This window comes from Ursus arctos, unplaced genomic scaffold, assembly GCF_023065955.2.
Source record: "Ursus arctos isolate Adak ecotype North America unplaced genomic scaffold, UrsArc2.0 scaffold_13, whole genome shotgun sequence".
Classification (NCBI taxonomy): Eukaryota; Metazoa; Chordata; class Mammalia; order Carnivora; family Ursidae; genus Ursus; species Ursus arctos.
In genome coordinates, this window is record NW_026622797.1 from 32766193 (window position 1) to 32782307 (window position 16115).

General features: G+C 41.1%; 1 protein-coding gene across 1 annotated transcript in view; it reads left to right on the forward strand.

Moving 5' to 3' along the window:
- Window positions 1-1942: 1942 nt before the first annotated feature.
- ARHGAP18 (Rho GTPase activating protein 18) overlaps window positions 1943-16115 on the forward strand; it is a 195041-nt gene continuing 180868 nt past the window's right edge. The window contains exon 1 of the mRNA XM_057311054.1: window positions 1943-2329. Within this exon, the coding sequence (XP_057167037.1) occupies window positions 2286-2329 (44 nt within the window). The 5' untranslated portion in view covers window positions 1943-2285. The remainder of the gene's footprint in view (window positions 2330-16115) is intronic.

The window sequence follows — 16115 nt, forward strand, 5'->3', positions numbered from 1 at the left end:
GATTCACCGCAAAATGATGAATAACAAAGAGAAAAAATGTAGGATGTTAATGAGGGAGATGGTATAAGGAGTCTTTGCTATGAAATGAAATGTGTGTGTCCATAGGACCCATGGTAAGGGCAGATGTGCCTCCACCTCTATTTCTATTTGGGATAGAGAAGCAGATGTTAAAGACCAATCTAGCCTAGTTATCTGTATTTATCAGGTCTGCACAAATAGGCCTATATCTTCCTTTCCAGCTATGAAATCTTTGACTTGATTAAAAAAATTATTTTTCCTTCTGGAATCACTTCTAGGAAATGTCCCTAAATTAACACCACCAATTTTGTAATTGATCAGTACAATTAGAAGGACTCCCTATGGTGCCTCAACTAATCTGAAAGCATGTGAAAACCAGTAATTGTGCAAATGTACACAATTGTATAGATGCAAACAGCCAGCATTGTCTCAGTCCTCAAAGAATTCACAGCTGGTGGTCGGTGAGGCATGATTTAGCTGAGGACAATGCAGGAAGTGTGGTTATAAAAGTATGCACTGGAGAGGCACAGGGGAGGGGAGCTAGGAAAAGTTCTGGACTCCAGAAGCACTCAGGAGACACCAAACTGGAGATTAGAAGGTGGTCAAAGGACGGAGGAAGGGGGAGTAGAGAGAGAGAATTTTCCTGCCTAAGGGATTGGATCAATGGGCCAAGGCAACACCTGGTAAGGATTTGAGAAACACCTGACTCTCAGCTCACGCATGTGTTCTGTATGGATTCTCACAGGCCCAGCTTTCTGCCCTGAGCGCCTCTTGGATTCACCCTCCACGGACTTGGCAGAAATGAATGGCTTGAAGTTTTTCAAAATGAAATAATTCTGTTATCTGCAAACCATGGAGAGTCAATGTCCCTGGTTTCAACAGTAGCAGAGAGAACATCCTCTGGGTTTGGCTCAGCTTGCCAAAGAGTTATCTTAGTGGACTGCAAAGAGACGAAAAAGGGACACACACAAAACAACAACATGAAAAGGAAAATCATATTTAAAAACTTATATGCTTATATATTGGACACTTACACGACAAATGTTAAGTGTATTCCTATTTTCAAATACTTGGCCAGCCCAAAACACAAAGCTGAGAAGGTCAAGAGTTCATACCAAATTCAAGAACTTCAGCTTTCCTGTGCCATTTACAGATCAACCCACAACTCATTCTCTTGCAAGCATTTACGGAGTACTTGTCATTTACCAAGCCCTCATAAAGGATCTGGGTTTACAGTCCTGAATAAGCAACATTCCCTGGTATCTAAAGCTTGCCATCTGAAAGATTTAAACTTCAAAACGTAAGTTATTATGATAGAAATTAACATTTAAATCTCAAAAATTGCACACCTTATAAAATGTTTTTCTTAAGAAGGTCATTGTCTTTAGGTAGATTTCATTGTGTAGCTATCAACTGACTCATGACACATTGCTTACTCAGACTTTCAAATATAGGCAATTTCATACCGAATCTTTGGCTGATAGTGATTTTCTAGGATGAAAATCCTTTCACTGCCTACACTACATACTTGACCCCAGAGACAACTTAATTGTGCTGAAAGACTAAACAGCACTGATAGCTTCCAAACACCTCTATCAACCCTATCAATCAATATTTGCTAATTGTAATGCAATGTCTTTTCTCCTTTTTTTTTTGGTTGGGATTGGGGGCTGGGAGAAGGTCATCTCCACGTTGAAGAAATCACCTCCCCTAAATCTCACCCTCCGCACACTTCTCCATTCTCCCTTTCTCAAATCAGGAAGAGAAGTGACCGGTTGAAAGGCCCTCGCCGCGCCGGGAGAGCCGAGCATGCTCAGTAGCCGGCCGCTTCCTGAGCTCCCCGCGAGCTCGGGCTTGCCCTGGGCTCCGGGAAGCGCCGGGGCTGTGCCGCAGCTGGTCCTCGTTCCTGGAAAGCTGCTCTCTGCCCAGTAACGTGCGCCTTTAGGATCGTCAGCTGCGGCCGCGCAGCCTCGGGCTTCCCGGGCTCCCCGGGCGGCGCTCCGCCTGGTCGGAGCGGGGCTCGTGCTCAGCACCCCCGGTGTGCACGCTTCAGCCGGGTGCTTCTCGCAGCTGCTGGATGATGGAGCAGATAGGACAGGCTTGTGGGTAAGCGTGAAGGGCGAGTGCGAGCCGCTGGTGTTCTGAGCCAGAGACAGGAGGTGTGTCACGAGAAAGGAGCCTGGGAAGATTCTTGCAGCAGCTCCAACCTCGGCTTCCTTCTTCACTTCTTGTCACTCCGGCGTTCCCGGCTCTTCGACTTGGGAAAGATGGTTACAGTAGTAACGAAGCTGGTGTACTGCTTTCACTTCAGGTAAGGAGGGCTCCCTTGCATGCTCTTCTCTTTCTCAGGGCTTTTGCTAGCTCTGAAACGCACAGCTAGGCAAGATTTTGTAACTGTTAGCCTTGTTTTCACATTGCAAGTTTGCTTTTAACGAAGACTGAGAAACAGGACTTCTCGTGTGATTTAAAAACCCTTGCAGGATGAAGTTGAAATAAGCATTCGTGTTCTTACCTGTTATTCTTAGCCCTGTCCCCGACCTGCTTGGTAAAATTTGGTCTCTCTTTACAAGACGAGGTTAAAAGCACTAGAAAATTCCTGGTGTATTCTAAGGAAACATACTTTATGCCCTATAGGCAAATGGATATCATAATTGGCAGCCTTTTCAAAATGATTTTAATTTTACTTCCAGCCAAGAGAGAATAATATTAAAATTCAACACCAACCTTGCTCAACATGGAAGTTCAGCTGACTAGAAAGAAAACGTTCGTACTACAGGTATCTAGTTATTTGTAAAAACAAAACAAATGTTCAGGGTTTACTCCTGAGAGATCAATAGGAGTCCACAAATTTTAAGGAAAAAAAAAAAAAACTAGCACCCCTCACATCCTTTGGGTCTTGAGCAGGATAGCTTCTCTAGAGAAGCATCAGCTAAAAAGTAAAAAACCTGTAACTCGGCTTCGTGGTTGCAATTAATATTTCTGATGAAAGCTGGCGTCAACATCTTCAGATGGATCTTCACGTAAACAAGAGGCTTTCAGAACACAGAGCGTTCAGATAAATGCGAACTCTGCACTACTAAAGAAACTGTCCCAAATGTCATGTAGTAGTGGCTCCAGGTTCCATTACTGTTAATTCAGCTGGAAGTTTTGAGAGAAAGGATCACTTCTGCAAGTAAACCCCAACCTATTAAGAGTAGGTCTACACGTATGCCCTAACATTCAGCGCTTGTAATCAAATGGTGCAGAAAAATGTTGTCTTTCGAATCCTCTATTAATTTCCTCAATTTAAAGATAAACTTATTAATAACAACTCCTTTGAAAACACTATGTTATTTCTCTAAGACAGCAAAGGACCCAAAGTGAAAAAGATACTAATCTTGTAGGGATAGAGGAAGAAAAACGATAAGGAAGTACTTCGTGGAAATACTTGAGTGGAAAAAAGTTAGAATTTCTGGACAGATTATTGCTTTTTAAGGCCTATTTATTTGGGGAGGGTTGATGTTTAGTCACTAAGTTTTTACGTTCAAATAGGATTGACACACAGGGCTATATTAGTTTCGGGTGTACAATATAGTGATTCAACAATTCTACACAGGACTCCGTGCTCATCACGATAAGTGTCTTAATCTCCTTCACCTATTTCACCCATTCCATTCCTCCCCTAAAGCCTTTTTTTTTTTTTAGCATAACAGGTGTTTGTGATGCCCTCCCTACGAATAAGTAAACAACCTCTAGAAAGAAAGGGTGAGGGATCAAGTTGGCCCAGACCTAAAAGTTCCTATTTCTAGTTTATTTTGTAGGGACTGGAACCAACTGCCTTGAGTTCAGCAGGCTTTGTTCTACAGAAGGGACAAAATTCTTTAAAGTCGCTTTGCTAGCCTGGGAACTGGGAGAAATCCATTCCTTCCTCCCTTTTCTGGTGTAAATATCCTGGCTCTATACATTCCGACACCCCAGAGTTCTGAACTCTCAGCTGACCTGTGGCAGGACAAAAGCTGCCCAGGGACGCTGAGGTTAATAGTCCGGCCTCTGGCTTTTACAGGTTCATACCAGCTGAGCACCAATCCGGGTGTCCCTCAGTGGAATTAACAGAAGAAGCACCCTTTTCAGAAGCTCCAAAAGACTCGGGATTTTACTGAGAAAAACTGTCATCAGAGGCCTGCCTTTGCTCATTCTTGGTCTCTTTCTGTGGAATGTTTTCTGAGAGGTGCTTTTTTTCCTCTCCTAATTAGCAGTGATCATTCTGGTTCTACTTAGACACAAAGTTTGTTCTAATACTGAGAACTATCAGCCATCACCTAGAAGGGTGTCTTAATGATCAGTTGGAAGGAGAAGAAAACAGGAAAAAAAAAAGTTATTCTACATTTGGATATTAGGTAGGCCATTCGGTTCCTTCTCCTCTCTCCCCTGTCATCCAATCATGACACCTGATGGGGATTCCAGGACAACTCTTTGTTTCCCTTTAGAAGAGTTGGAAAGGTGATGGGCCATCCCATCCTTTGTCTGTTACTAGCCTGTCTCAGTCTCACTACCTGCTGCTCATGTCTCTTCCATGTCAGAACACAGGTGGGATTTCACAAACTCCCTCAGTCTGTGAAGGGAACACTTGAAATAAAATGAAGTTCATTTTTCCTCTAAACAATCAAATAGTACTAGAACTTCTAATAGGTATGTTTTCCAGTCTTTTCCATCATTAAGTACGAACTTCTGTCTACTTCTCTGTTTCTGCTGCTGTTTTGGAGACAGGCCCACGTAGTGCTTCGGATTCTAACCCAGTTCAGCAGCAATGTGTTGATTCTCAAAACCTAGATCAGGATAAATCCCACATATTTTCAATAGAGGAGCCATGGGATCAGAAATGTGTGTGTTCTAATAATTCTATAGAACTTTCTCAGCTATCCCTTCCATCATATTTTTTTGTGGCGCTCTAAAAAGAGCTAATCAAGTATCTTTGTAGGGCATGAAAGGTGCCAGTCACTGACTGCTTTTGATTTAATAAATGAGTTTTCCATTATTTAGGACAACTCTTAGCTTTGGTTCTAGCAATTTAAAGAAAAGAACTGTACCTGCACAGAACTAGAAATTCTCAAGTACTAACTGGAGTCTAGGCAAGGAGCCAGACATCGAACTACTTCTAGATTTGATATATTTATGTCCAAAAATCCCAGGGATTCTGGGTCTTTTTCAAGGGCATAGTTCACTTTTAGCCTAGCCAGCAACTTTCAAATTGTCACTGATAGGAACTTAATTTGGGACTACAAAGGCATCCTAAGGTTTGAGGGTAAGCCTGGTTTTGGTTCTCTGTGACCTTGTTTTCTGCTGAATAGCGCAGCAATGGGAAGATAAGAGTACAAACCCAGTTAGAATCTGAATATCTGCATTTTTTTGAACATATGGGTATCTACATTCCACTCCCTCCTTTATCGTGAAGTTTCTTGCATTATCATGTTTGAATGTCTTGGTTATATCACATGTTTAAAAAAAAAAAAAAAAGTAAGCCATTGCAGAATTAACCTGGTGAATCTCTTAGTGCAGTTCCAAGTAGCCCCCAGTAAAAGCATATGAAAGAACAAACATAACTAAATCCTCGTTTTCTGCTTCTACCTCAGTACATCACACAATCTAGCAATGGTGACGTCATGGTGTGCTGAGAAAGAAAACGTGCACTCTTAATCACTTTCTCAAACACCACAGAAAATAAACTTGAAGGCAATGTGCAGATAAAATCTTGCCAGCTGATAACCCCCACCCCTTACCAAAAGGTCATTGTGCAGCTATGTGACGAGCTCTGTGGTGATATTCAGGGCAGATGTTTGAACAAGATGAATAAGGTTCCTGTTCTCAAGAGACTTACAGTATGGTGGGAGAGGATGGTGGTTCAAATGGGGAGGCAGACCGTAAATAAAATGATATCAGGTCCTTGTAAGAGCTGTGAAGAGCAGACCAAGAAATAGTATGGAATGAGGGAAGCCCTCTCTGAAGAGACAATATTTGATTTGGGACCAGTATGGAGGTGAAGCCCACAGACCTGTTCCAGGTTGCTTGGTTTGTTCTAGAGACAGATGTAAAGCAGTGTGGCTGGGCGGAGAAAGGCATGGGGGCAGGGAGAGGGTTAGGGAAAGGTGTGGTGGTGGAGGGGGGTGGGGGTGGGTAGGAATTAGGCACAGGTGTGGGGGGAGGGGTCAATTAGGAGATAAGATCAGAGGGCTAGGCCAGGGCCAGGTGCATGGGTCTTGTAGAGAATGAATTCTTTAAGTGCCACGAAGGAGGACTCTACATTTTAGAGGAGAACTATGGCTCCTAACTGGAGAAGGCACGGTAGGGCCAGAGAGAAAGCTGGAAGATGTGTTGCAGACTGGAGATGTCAGTAACTTGAACTAAGGCGGTGTAGAGGTGGAAGCCGGCGTGAATAGACTTTCTTTCCTCTGCAAAATTACAGTTTATTTCTGACTACGGAAGTAATGTATTTGTTATAGAAAACCTAAAAAATACACAAGAATGTCCCCAAAGATATTAAATCATAATCCTACCACCCAAGCTTAATCCCGGTAATATTTTCGGTAGCTGTCCTATAGAAAACTTAGAAAATACAGGGACCTGTTCCCAAAAGAAATGAAATACTCCACAATTTTACCACTCAATTTTACATGTAATATTTTTGGTATCTATCCTGTGAATCTTTTTGGAAGCCAATATATTATTTTTAGAAAACTGGTTTATTCTGGATATTCTGATAAAATATCTTTAGGTTTAAATAAACTAGAAAATGTCTGCCCTAAGTCTGAATGAAACAGTTTATGTGCCATAGAGTCAGTCCCTTCTTTTTTCATTAAATATTTCACTGTACTCCAGATGCTGGTGCCCTATGATCTGTGGTGAATGCTGTCTTAATAAACCATCCCCTTCCAGGGTGCCTGGGTGGCTCAGTTGGTTAAGCATCTGATTCTTGGTTTCTGCTCAAATAGTGATCTCAGGGTTATGAGATTGAGCCCAGCGTTGGGCTCTGCACTCAGTGGAGAGTCTGCTGGAGAATCTCTTTCCCTCCCTTCCTCCCTCCCTCCCCCCCTTTCTACCCTTCCCCCATGTTCACCCTCTCTCAAATAACTGTAAAAAACAAACCATCCCCTCCCATGTCCCAAATCAATACCAAGGCATACCTTGGGGTTTGGAAGGCTGAATTTGACCCTTTGACCTTAGATGTAAGTTGTGCTATTCATGTCCCTGCTTTTGAGAAGATGTGGATACTAGAACCCTTTGGCTGTTTCTGGAATCTTTTCACTAATGGTAGCCCAGTGAGTGGTAAGCCTGGCCTGCTATGACCTGGACCAAGGGTAATCTTGTGGCTAAGGGGACCAAACATTTATTTTTCTAAGTTTTTGTTGATAGGCCTTCGCTTTCCAGAGGACTTCCTGGTAAGGGGGCAGTCTGGCAGTAGTCTTCTATGGCTTCTTAAAAATGTGACCATTTCACCTCTTACTCTGGTTTCAACATGCTTTACATTTTACAGACCCATCATATATTGGTTACTGTTAAAAGTGTTAGTAGTTTGCACTTTGTTTTCAAGCTTTCAGAGTGGTTTCATATAAGTTACACTATTAAAAACTTGAGGCTACACTTTATCTTTCCCCAAATATCTGAAGTTCAGCATATCTGCAACAGAATAACGTCTGTCTTTGTATTCTAAGCTTGCTTGCTTCTCCGGCTCTGTTTCCTGACTCCGGTAAGAGTCTCACCTATTCTAAAGTCGCCCAAATGGAAAAGGGGAGAAATCTTCCTTAGCTTTTTCTTCCCCATCTAATAGGAAAGAATATCTATGCAAATTCAGAAAAGCCTCTCAATATTTTTTCCCCATCCATCCTACTGGTCACTGTTTTGGTAGTCAACTATTTCATTGGGTCCATTAAGCATGCTCCCGCCAGACTCCTCTATTTGGGCCTCTGTGCTACAGTGAGAGTGATTTATTGGGGTTTTTACTTTTACGTGTTTGATCATGACAGTTTCCAGATTATATGGTACAATGCCATATGTTTGGATAATCTCCGAACTTCTCAGACATAAGGCACATCTCAATTTGCGTTCATTTTCTTTTTTAAAAAAAATCTCATTCTTTTTCTCATCATTTTACCCGATGGTGCAGCTGTGTTGATTTTGTCTTTGTTTCCTGAATGTTTAATCTCAAGCTTTTTGCCTCTGCACCTGTCGTTTCCTCTACCTGGAATATGTTTCTCCTTGTTCTCCAAGTGGCGTAATGCCATTCATTCCTGGAGGTCCAGACCTAGTGCTGTTTCCTAGCTTCTTCGGGCTTGCCAGTCATCACTTCTATATTCCCAGAGCAATTTGATCAATTTTAAAGCATTTTTTTTTTAGTGGCCACTCAATAAGTGGCAATTTATTCATTTCATGTTATTATACAATTTTTATTGTGTGCTTTCCATGTGTTGGATACTGCGTTAGTTCTTGAAGATACAAGGAGGAATAGAATATGGACTTGCCCTCTATGAATGTACAGCCTAATGGCAAGACACCTACAAAGAGAGAGGCCATGATGGGAGAAAAGGGGGATGCTGTTTGGAGTCATTATTACTGTTATGACAGAATTTGGCCTGTCTTTGGACAAGGCTTCTTTCTTTAGCCCCGTGGGCTCATTATGCAATTAGTTCCCTTAATCCTGAAACCATGAGCGGGAGGTCCGTGAATTAATGGTCAGGTAGTGTGACTTAATGGAATAAAACTGTCATGATTGGCACAACAGTATAGAATCAGATGTCTCACTGGCATTATTTTTACATTCTATTATCCTTCTATTAATAGTCCTATCAGATCTCTTTTTCACTCTATGTATTGGGAATATTGTTTTTTTAATGGATTTTTTTTTTTTTTGGACACTTCTAAATTCGAAACAAAATTGAGAAGATCATTGTGGACATTTCTCATGTACTTCCTGCCCCCACCCAGGCATAGTCTCTCCCATTATCAACATCCCTCACCAGAGTAGGACATTTGTTACAATTGCTGAACCTACATTGACACATTGTCACCACCCAGGGTCCATAGTTTACTTTAGGGTTTACTCTTGGTTTCCTACATTCTATGGATTTGGACAAATCCTATAATGCATGTGTCTCCCAGTATAGTGTCTCACACAGTAGTTTCACTGACCTAAAAGTCCTCTATGCTCTGTGGATTCATCTACCCTTTCCCCTAATCCCTGGCAACACTGATCTGTTTACTGTCTCCATCATTTTGCCCTTTCCACAATGCCCTATAGTTAGAATCCCACAGTATGTAGTCTTTCCAGATTGGCTTCATTCATTTAGTAATATGCATTTGTTTTCCCATTGCCTTTTCATGACATAATAGCTCATTCTTTGGAGCACTGAATAATATTTCATTGTCTGGCTGTATCACATGGCATTGTTTCTAATTTTTATTTTTTCTTCTGTTGGACTTGGGTTTATGGGGATAGGGCTTTGATGTTTGTTTCCAGGCACATAGAATGCACCTAATTAGTATTTCTATGTGAATAAGTTATAAGTGAATAAATGAGACACAGCACTTTTTCTTTCTCTCCTTTTCTTTGTAGTCTGTTCTCCTTCACCTGGAAGCAGCTTCCAGATTGGATAAGTTTGTGCTCATGGGAGAATGTGCACTCATGGGTAAGGGATGGTAACTTTCATTCCTCTCCACACCTCCCCTCCCCCAACTAGTCTGCCAATTTTTCTTAAACTCAGGGGTCAGCCAACTGTAACCTTTGGGCCAAATCTGGCCTGACAGCTGTTTTTGTAAATAAAGTTTTATTGGAACACAGCCACACCCATCTTTTATGCATTGTGAATGGCAGAGTTGAGTGGCTGTGACAGAGACCATATGGCCTGATGGGCTGAAAACATTTACTATCTGGGTCTTTATAGCAAAAGTTTGCTGACCTCTGTCGTAACCCAGGGAAGGAGCTGGAGGCTGAGCTCAAGGTGGCCAGAGTGATTGCTTATAGAAACGTGTCCAAGGTAGCAGCTGTTATGTCCTTTTAGGGAGAAATAAATTTCTGAGATTTATTTTGATTTGCGTGTTGAATAAGGAAACCATAAAAATCTGCTTGAAAGGTCTGTTTGCTTTGTTTTAGTAATTATAAGACAAATGAATTTGGCCTCAGTTTTGAATTAAACAGCTATTTTCAAACTCGAGCATGAATCAGAATCACCTGGAAGGCTTGTTAAACTGCAGCGTGTGCCCCTCGTCCAATGAGGTTCTAATTCAGTAGGTTTGGGTGGTGATCCAGAAAGGGCCTTACAAACAAGTTCCCAAATGTTGCTGATGCTTCTGGTCCGGAGGCCACACTTTGAGAACCATTAGTTTAGAACAATGGTTCTGAGACTTAGCTCTTTGCGTCTCTGAATCACCTAGCGAATTTAAAAACATTTTATTTAAAAGAGCAAAACAAAACATGCATGGGTCTTGCCCTAGACTTACCAAGTCAGAATCCCCAGCATTGGTCTGTATCTTAAAAAGAATGATTCTGAAGAAAACTTAGTTGACATACTTTTGAAACTCTCATACGGCTTTGCTGAGTAAGGTGAGTAGAAGATGTTCTGACTAATAAGTTTAAAATAACCGTGAGATACAGACTTCATTATATTCTCCGTTTTAAGAAAAACTAAACTGGAATCTGGTTTCATGTACGTACATTACATTTATCAGTGGACTTCAAAAAAAAAAAAAGTCCAAAAAGTACACTGTGTTCAATTTGGCAGATAAGTTTTTCTTTTCCTTAGCAAACTTGATATGTTCCTTCGTAAATTTTCTTTCACTGAGTAAAACTAATTTTAAATCGGTACTTGATGATTCCTTTTTCCTCTTTGCTTGAATGTGAGGTTTTATTTTGAATAGGGGCCTGACCAGCTCCTATTCCATCACCTCTGGGTTCCCGACGGCAAGTGGAAATGTACAAGTGCCTGCTAGAGATGGCGCGAGAGGTCGTCTTTCCTGACTCTTCTCCCCTGTGTGCAGGGAGGAGACATTCTTTCACATCTGGGTAGGTGTTTTTGAAACAATACAGAGCCCTGTTGCTCTACAGGCGCCTTTTGCTCAGAGAACTTGTTTCCCCTCGACCACAATTTCAGCATGCTATAAAGCTGTGTTCCTTTTAATTTTGTTGATTGCTATTTGTAATGTTCTGAAGCCGAGTGTTATGTCAGAATGCAAATAAGGCAAAGCAACCGCGACATAGTAAATGTAGAAAAACCAAGTCTTTGGTACTTAGGCAGCTAACCTAGTAACCTCGACCATCATGAGCCATACAAAGAACCCTTAAGTGCTGTGTTTATAAAGAGACAAGCATTTTGGTCATGCTTTTGGTCTGTACTCTCTTCTCCCCTCTCTTTGGCCTTAAAAGGATAGGAATAAATACCAAGATTTGAGTTTTTAGATCCCCAAATCCATACAACATAACAGACGTCAACGTCTTAAACTACATAATTCTGTACCATGAAATCATGATGGTTACTCACATGAAATGTCAGAATATGAGTTTGACAAATGGCTTAACAAGAATAATGTTCTAAAGTATGGAAGAGCTCATTTATTTAGTGCATTTGGATTAATTCAAGTTTCAAGCTGTCTTGAATGAAAATTTCTCACCTTTTTTTTTTTTTTTTTTTTTTTTTTTTTTTTGCATTTCCTTAGAAGATTAGAAAGGATATTAGGAAGGTATTGTGAGCTAAGTAGAATTGAAGACTTGTTATTTTTTTCCTTTTCATGGATATCACTTGCTTATGCCTCTGTCCGCTCTACAAAGAGGGGCTTTTATTCCTATGTGTTAATTTTTATAGCTTCTAGAAAGTGGTAGCACCCAGGAAAACCCCAAAGTAATGGAGAATGGTAATTCATTATTCTGTGGTTATTTTAAGCTCCCTCATTGGAAGTGTTAGGACTAGTTATTCAACTAGAAGAATTGATTGAAATGGAGACTCTTTCGTAATGATAAGTGTCTTTTGGTTATCTCATCAATTTTGCCTGTTTGAATGTCATTTCTCAGGTGGGAATGTTCTAGATTCCTCCCTTACAGGCAAGGCCCGTGTCATAAGCATAGCTGAGAGCTCTGGTTTTGAGAGCCAAATGAAGTACTTCCTGTTGTTTTCTGCATTGCTGTTTGGAATGCCCCATAGGTCCATGGGTTCCCAGTATGAATATGCTTTGCCCACATTCAGATGGGACCTATGCCTGGTTTAATGCTCTGCTGTCACTGTCCTGAAATGCCTAATACTTTTTGAACAAGGGTCTCTGCATTGTTATTTTGTCCTGGACCCCACAGTAGTGCAGTTGGCCCTGCCCACGGGAACTGTGTCTTATTCACCTTGATTTCCCCGAACACGCTTAGCACGGTGCCTGATGCACAAATGAGTGAGTGAATGAATGCGAGCTCCCCTTGTTCTGAGAGCAAAATGACTTGGTTATTGTTGCTTTTTGAGTTGCTCATAGGAGTGCGGTTTAGGTCCATCAGTGGGTTCCCAAGATGAATATTCTTCAGGTACAGTGAGGGGATGCTTGAGTGGTTAGGTGGAAGTGGGGGTAGAGAATAAACTTTGAAAGAGTACAGATTCTCCGGCTCCACTTCTGTTTTCCTGAATCAACATTTTCTGTGAAGATTGATGAGGAATCTGTGATTGAAAAAGCTTCTTAGGTCCTCTAGTGTCTGTGCACAGGGTATGTATGGTCTTCTCCCATAGAGCTCTGGAAGGTCTGTAGGTCTGCTCTGCCGTGGACATGGGCTTCTGGCTTATCTAGGTTGCCAAAATAAAAAAGGGCTTGATTCAAGTGACGTCAAATGCAATTTAGGAGATAACAGGACATGGCCAGGCTAAGAGAGTATAACACACCCAGGTCCCCGATGATACGTCTGTGATACCAACAAGGCTACCATTTGTCTGATTGTTTATGCCTCCATTGGAAGGGATCTGATGCTTTGTGCAGCTTATGCTTCCTAACTCCCAAAGCATGAGTGAAGGTTGGCCTTACAAACCATGCTAGAGCATAAAGCACCTGCGGCCCGCTGCAGTCACCGCCCTCTCCTTAGGCTTGGCAACATGGGATCTACTTCCAGGTGGAAGTAACTAGAGGGTAATGGAGCCTGGAAAGGCCCAGTGGTCAGCCTGGTGCCTTCATGTGCGGCTTGGGTGTGGGCCTTGCCAGAACCACTACAGATTTGAGGGGGCCGGGGGCGGAGCAGAGTGTCTACAGGTAGCTGTGGGTTGGATGTAGGCTTGTCTATGGGATGTAGGCCTGTCAGAAAGCAATGACCCAGTGCAGGAGGACACCTTATCCAAGTCACGGGTCAGAATGGTGGCGATGATGTGCGTCCCTTAATGAAAGATGAAGCTTCTAAGATGCATGTCTCCTCACACGTACAGAACCTTGTCACTCTAGACACGCTGGAGATGCAAAGTTCTCGCTGCTGAATGAGAGCATCTAGTCTGTGAGCAACGCCTGAGAACGAAGTCTCACGAGGAGAGGGGGAAGCATCCTGAAGTGTCTCTCACCAGAAGGCAAGTTGTGTCCTTCGAGCGTAGGCATCCCCAGAGCTCAGGAGCAGGCTGTTGCCGACAGCTCAGCACTAAACAATGCCTGGCTGTCCTTGGCTACGAAGGGTGTTCAGACGAAGGTCTAGTTGTTAACCAAGGCAAGAGGAAATTGCTTATAATGGGTGGAACCATAGAAAGGACAACAACTAATAGCAAGGGATAAAAAAAAATTAGAAACAGAAGGTCATTGTTTAACCACTTGCTTGCTTTCATTCATTACTCAGTAACTGTGTTTTGAGCATCTTTAATGGGCCGGGCACTATGGAGGCACTAGGACACAGGAGTGAGAAGACAGGATGATTCCTGATGTCAGGGAACCTGAATTTTGGTGGGAAAGAGACACCATGAATCAACATGTCAGAGTTATGAGTGCTGTGAAGAGCATGCAAATAGTATTATGGGAAAGACCGTGGAGCTCACAGTGGTGGTCAGGGACGGGGGGTTGGGGGGAAGCCCTCTTCCTTCCTTCTACACCAAATATAGTTACTACAGTAACCTGTTACTTTGTCATGGGCTCAGTTCCCTTTTCTTTTGACCCATTATCTATTTCACATGCTTGGCCAGGTCATTGAATACTCTTGGCTGTATGGGATAATTTATGGGGGGCTTAGACTGAGCTTAGTGACGTCTATTATATCAGTATTATACTAGCAAGTAGCCCCATTCTAATTATTGAGTATGTATTAATTGAGTGTTAAAGAATGTAATGTTTCAGGGCGCAGGGCTGGCTCAGTTAGTAGAACACGTGACTCTTGATCTTGGGGCTGTGAGTTGAAGCTGCACATTGGGCGTAGAGCTTACTTAAAAAAAGTGTTACAAATAAATGAAGAATGTAAGGTTTCACGAATACATATTTTCTTTCTTTTTATCATAAATGTTTGGCTGACTTGAAAATAAAAACAAAATGCCAACAGGTAATGTTTTCTTCTAATATTCAGGTTGACTTGTGGCAGATTTCCCCATTGTTTTGTGTTTACCCAAATAAATTGAGACTGGCCAATGATTAAAGAGGTGACATTTTTACCATTAAACATTTACTATAAAACAAGAGTATAAGTGAAATAAGTCAAGCAGAGAAAGACCATTATATGTTTCACTCATTTATGGAACATAAGAAATAGCAGGACGATCGGGAGGAGAAGGAAAGGAAGAATGAAGGGAGGGGTAAAGAGAAGGGGGAATGAACCACGAGAGACTATAGACCCTGGGAAACAAACTGAGGGCTTCAGAGGGAAGGGGGGTGGGGGATTGGGATAGGCCGGTGATGGGTAGTAAGGAGGGCACATATTGCATGGTGCACTGGGTGTTATACGCAAATAATGAATCATGGAACACTACATCAAAAACTAAGGATATGCTGTATGGTGACTAACCTAACATAACATAAAAAATTATTAAAAAATTAAAACAAGAGTATATGTGAAATCAACAATTTTTATCATATTTTATATCTTTCATGTAGATTTAATTCATTGTAATTTTAACAAGTCAGACCATGTGGGATAATTGGTGTTTTTAAATTCTGGGCTTATAGAAATTTTGGGTGTTATTAAAATGACTAAATATAGAGTTAATATGCTATATGCATAAGAACAGATATGCTTTCTGAATTCTGAATTAGATAAAATCAAATTTAAACTTTTGCTGAACCGATATCAATAACTGATAACTTTTAGAACACCAATTAGAGAATGCAACAGAAAAATCATAAGTAGATGTATTTTCAAATGTTAAATAAATTTCTAGATTCACCAGCCAGATGTATGAAGTAAAAATATGTTCTTTAAATTTTGGTGTTTCCAGTATTTTGGACCACCTGATCTAATCCCTGTCATCTTGTATGTGAGGAAAATGGAGACTTAGAGAAGCGAAACAATTTGTTTTAGGATCTGGGGATTATTTCACTTTGAAGTATTTACAGACACCAGTTTCAACCATTTCTAAGTAGAAGGGCTGTTTTACATAGTAGTTATAAATATTCCCCATTCTGGATTGGGATTCTGGTTGGGTTTTTTTGTTTTGTTTGTTTTCCACACACACCAGCTCTATAAACTTGGGTAAGTTACGAAATTTCTCTAGAGGCTTTAGTTCCTCATCAGTATAGTCTGGAAAATGGTCATGTCCTTCCTCCTGGAAGCATTGTACTGGGGATTGAGGGACACAATTACCACAAGCATTTGGTGTAATATATTGCATAGAGAAAGAAATTGGGGATAATAATTATTATTTAAGACAAAGCCTTCAAAAACAGCCAAAAAAAAAAAAACCCAACCCAGAAATCCTTCTATCAAATAGATCTTTCAAGAAGATGACCCTTTTAAACAACATATGTTGGGAGCACCTAAAATATAGAAGTGTTCCTGGTTATTTCAGATGAAGGAAATCAGCCTCTGTATTAATCTTTTTCTTGAAAATTAAGTTTAGTTAAATATCCGTTCTATAACAGTGTTATTAGCACCCTACCAAGTAAATGACTTATTTTATTTAAAGTATAGCTCATACTTAACAGAAATAATATAGCAC